This window comes from Alligator sinensis, unplaced genomic scaffold (genome assembly GCF_000455745.1).
Source record: "Alligator sinensis unplaced genomic scaffold, ASM45574v1 scaffold1300_1, whole genome shotgun sequence".
Taxonomy (NCBI): Eukaryota; Metazoa; Chordata; order Crocodylia; family Alligatoridae; genus Alligator; species Alligator sinensis.
In genome coordinates, this window is record NW_005843162.1 from 61,593 (window position 1) to 66,475 (window position 4,883).

Here is a 4,883-nt window from a genome sequence, read left to right on the forward strand (position 1 = left end):
CCCTAGTTTTTTAATGAGAATGGGGTGAGAGACAGTGTCGAAGGCTTTCCTAAATTCCAGAAAGACTATATCCACCGTGACACCTGCATCTAAGGATTTTGTGACCTGGTCGTAGAAGGCCACCAGGTTGGTCTGACAGGACCTGCCTCTGATGAACCGGTGCTGATTGCCCCTAAGCATAATCTGCCCTGCTGCCCCCCTGTGAACATGCACCAGGATAACTCTCTCAAATAGCTTACCCAGGATAGAGGTAAGACTAACTGGCCTATAGTTTCCTGGGTCCTCCTTCCTCCCTTTTTTGAAAATGGGAACCACATTGGCCCCTTTCCAGTCCTCTGGCACCACACCAGAGTACCACGAGTGCTCGTAAAGCCGTGCCAGGGGTCCCGCAATGACCTTTGTTATTCCCTTAGCGCTCAGGGGTGGAGATCATCAGGACCTGCTGATTTAAATACATCCAGTCCCTCCAGAAGTTCCCTGACTTGATCCTCACTGACCCTAGGCCTGGGTGCGCCTCCCCCGGGGCCTACGGAGGTCCTGGGGGGGTGCGTTAACCCAGTCCCTGCTCAGGAAAATGGAGGCAAAGAAATCATTAAATAGGTTTGCTTTGTCATCTGGTGTAACAGCCAGATTTCCTAGCGTGTCTTGCAGAGGCCCCACATTATCTGGTACCTTCTTTTTGCCCCCTATGTATTTAAAAAAGGACTTCTTGTTGTCTGTGATCTGGGTCACTAGTCCCAGTCTCATCTCTGTCTTGGCCTTCCTGACCGGCCCCTGCAGCCCCGAGCACCCAAGGTATAGTCCTCCCTGGTGATGGCTCCTCCCTGCCATTGGGTGTATGCCTCCCTTTTAGCTAGGAGACATTCCCATATGCTTTTGGTGAGCCATGGGGGCTTTTGCGCCCTCTTGTCCCCTTTGATTCTTGTTGGGATTACCTCCCTTTGGGCTTGGAGGATCGTCTCTTTAAGGAACGACCACTTTTCTTGGACACCGGACTCCCCTCCCCTCCGGGACCTCAGTGTCTCCCCAGCTATTCTCCTTACCCCATTGAAGTCCGCTCTCCTAAAGTCCAGGACTGCTGTCTTGCTGCAGGCCTTTGACACCCTGTGCTGGATGGTGAATTCCAGTAGGCAATGATCAATATTGCCCAGGTGATTCAGCACCCGCAGACCCCTCACCAGGTCATCGCCCATGGCCAGGACCCGGTCCAACAAGGCGTCTCTCCTGGTGGGGCTGTGCACCTCCTGGGTTAGATGGAGGTCCTGTATCTCGGCTAGGAACCTACATGAGTGGTCAGTCCTGGCTGACTGCTCTTCCCAGCGGATGTCTGGAAAGTTCAGGTCACCCATGATGACCACGTTCTTTGACCTAACTACCTCCGTGAGCTGACTTAAGAATTTCTGGTCTACCTATTCCCCCTGGTTGGGTGGTCTGTAGTAGACCCCCACCATTAAGTCCCTTTCCCCTATACTCCCTTGTATTCTAACCCAGAGCACTTCAGTCTGCCCCTCCTCTGACCCCATGCTACTCGTTGAGGATGTGTATTCCTCCTTGACGTAGACCTCCAGCAACTTCCACTGGCAGCAGAACCTATAGACTATATCTTGTAGTTAATAGTGTTTTATATTGCTTTCGGTTCTGTAACCATTCTGGTACCTGCATTTGCATCTGTTTTCTGTATTAAATCTGTCTTGTGTGTGTACCCTGCTTGTGAGGAGGGAGTTTGGGGGACACCTTAGTAATTAATTTAGTGTTCCCAGATTTCTGGGTGGGGGCTCATGCTGTGGGTATAATTTATGGGGTACCCCCAAATGTGAACCTGGCCCTTGTGCTGCCAACTGGTGCCTGGCAGAAGACATAGACATAGACATAGACTTGGGGTTTTAGCTAAAAAGATAATTTACTTTTTTGCTCTTCAAACAATTTTGAGGGGAGGAGGGGAGAGGGTATGGTGGGAGTCAGTTTCTGAGGGATTTGGCTGAAAATATTTGAGTATTTATAGTTTTCCACTGCAGGTCTCATCTTCTTCTAGTTCTACTATTATTTGGAGGACTTCTTCTATGCAAAGGTCCTGTATTTTCTGGTTGGGGTATAAAGTAGTCCAATAACGCAATGCTTAATTAGGTCCCAATTAACTTCATTTAAAGAACATGATTGCAATATGCTTGTGCCCACCAGAAAAGAGCCTTGGTCCACGAGTAAGCTCCTAGATGATACTGCCTTAATAGAATAAGTAAAAATATCAATACTTTAGAGCCCCGTGAGAACATCTCCCAGGTCACTGTCAAGCCCCTATTTCTGCTAACAATGCCATGTTTGAGTCCAGAGTTTCCCCATGGCTGATTTCATATCCTTGTTCCTCAATGTGTAAATAACTGGGTTCAGCATGGGGGCAATAATGGTATAGATAACAGAGACAGCCTTGTCCATGGGGAAGGTGCAGAAGGGGTGGGCATAGATGTAGATGCAGGGCCCAAAGGTCAGGGTCACCACGGTAATGTGAGAAGCACAAGTGGACAAGGCCTTGCTCCATCCTTCACTGGAACGCGTCCTCAGCTTGGCGAGCAGAACAGAGTAGGAGATGAGCAGCACCACAAAGCACAGAAGAGTCACCAGGCCGCTGTTCGACACCATCAGCAGCTCGGCTGTGAAGGTGTTGGTACAGGCCAGCTTGACCACCTGGGGTACGTCACAGTAGAAGTTGTCCAGCTTGTTGGGGCCACAGAAGGGGAGCTGGAGGATGATGGCCACCTGGACAATGGAGTGGATGAAGCCCCCAACCCAGGAGGCTGTCTCCAGTCCAACGCACACGCCACGGCTCATGACGGTCACGTAGCGCAGTGGGTGGAAGATGGCCACATACCGGTCATAGGCCATGACAGTGAGCAGGAAGATCTCTGTGCCCCCAGAGAAGTGGAAAAAGAAGATCTGGGCCACACAACCCCCATAGGAGATGGTCTGAGGTGGGAGAAGGAAGCCTGCCAGCATCTTGGGGGCTGTGACTGAGATGTAGCAGAAGTCCAGGAAGGAGAGGTTCCTCAGAAACAAGTACAGAGGGGTTTGAAGCCGAGGGTCAGAAGCTGTGGTGGCCATGATAAGGAAATTGCCTAGGATGGTGATGAGGTACAGGAGGAAGAAAAGGAGGAAGAAGACAGGCTGCAGTTCTGGAGAGCAGGAAAGGCCCAAAAGGACAAATTTGGTCACCATGGTGTCATTTTCCTGGTGCATAAGGACAGCCAAAGTGAGCTGGAAGAGAGAGAGTGCAGTGACTGAAGGAGTCAAGGGCCATTATAGGTACACAGATGATGATAAAACTAAAAATAAGCACATAGGGAGGAGCAGAGTCTGTACATGCGATAGACCGCAGTATGCTGACCGAGCAGTAACTCATCACTACTGTGCAGTAGTGTCACATAGCAGAAGTCAAGCTGTGATGCTACTGTGCAGTAGCAATGAGCCATGTCACCTAAAAGCCGTTTGGCAACACTACTGCGCAGTAATTCCTGTCCTCTAAAGTATCCCAAATTCCACTGAGCTTGGTGTCATTTGCAGCTTTGCTAACTATGCATTCAATCCCAGCCCCCAGATCATTACAGAAGATATTAAACAGTACCAGATTCATGGCAGACCTCTAAGCAGCCTCAGTTGTTACCACTTCTCAATCAGACTTTAAGTCATTGAGAAGTATTCTTTGAGCATAATGATCCAATCAGTTATGCTCCCTGTTACAACCATTTAATCTCGACTGCATTTCCTTATCTTGTAAATGAGACTGTCATCGGAGAGCGTGTCAAAAGCTGTGCTAAAGTTGAGGTATACATCACATCTACCACTCTCTCCCACTACACAAAGCCTCTCATCTTGTCATGGAAAGAAGTCAGGTTAGTCAAGCTTGACTTGTTTTTGATAAGTCTATATTAACGTTCTTGATCATCTTTTAGGCAATTAGAAAAAGATTCCTTGAAGATCTGCTCCATACTCTTTTTGGGAATGAAGATCAAATTGACAGATCTTTACTTTCCCAGATCATCTTTGCCCCCCTTTTAAAAGATGGGCATTATATTGGACCTTTCCAGTCATGCAGGATCTCACCTGAGCTTCTGGGCTCCTCAAAGATAATAGCCAAGCAAGTGCTGTGCTCACAGAGCGCTCCATATTAGACAGCTATTAGTTATCTCTATACTACTGCAATGTTGCTGAAAGCCAGAAAGCCACAATGAAAAAAAAGAGATTAGATTGTATATGTGGACATGTAAAAGGAGGAAAATGATGGACATAGGCAGAGGTCTGAGGCATAACGAGGAGATGTGAGATGATGAGACAGACAGGGGCAGACAAAGAGAGGCAGTGTTTCTGCAAAGCCTCAGAGCAAGGATTTCCCCAGGACTCGATCCCACTCGCAGCACATCCGAGCCCCATGCCAGAGGCCTCCAGCAGCAGCAGGCACAGGGTCCTCAGCAAGGAGACTAGCCCTAACACTGAAACCCATCTATCAGGGTCCTGATGTGGCTCCCCCATTACTAGAAGTCCCGAATCCTTTATGGTCCTACAGTAATTATTGTCACCAGTCTTCACCAGCCAGTGTCATGATCCCGTTCTGCTTTTGGGGAGAGTGTGAGAGACTGAGACTTGCTCAAGGGTGTGCAAGTCTGTGGCTGACGCTGGAGCTATACCCAAATCTCCTAGTGAGGGAGCCAGTGGGCTTTTCTTCTCACCCAAAACAAGGAACAAAACCACTGATGTGTATAAGGACAGCAATGGCTGCAACACAACAAACCACCTTCTTTCTAGTGCGGGCTCCCCTGCTGTCCCCAACCTGGCCAGCCCTGCTTGCTCTTCCCTTCCCAGTCAGCTCCTTGGATCGGACAGACCAAGCATTCCTG

The 4,883-nt window shown here is 49.0% G+C and overlaps 1 protein-coding gene across 1 annotated transcript in view; it reads right to left on the bottom strand.

The window, feature by feature from the left end:
• Positions 1-2,301: 2,301 nt before the first annotated feature.
• The window catches only part of LOC102371442 (olfactory receptor 4D5-like), a 2,936-nt gene continuing 354 nt past the window's right edge, over positions 2,302-4,883 (bottom strand). Inside the window, exon 2 of the mRNA XM_006037711.1 lies at positions 2,302-3,246. Within this exon, the coding sequence (XP_006037773.1) occupies positions 2,302-3,228 (927 nt within the window). The 5' untranslated portion in view covers positions 3,229-3,246. The remainder of the gene's footprint in view (positions 3,247-4,883) is intronic.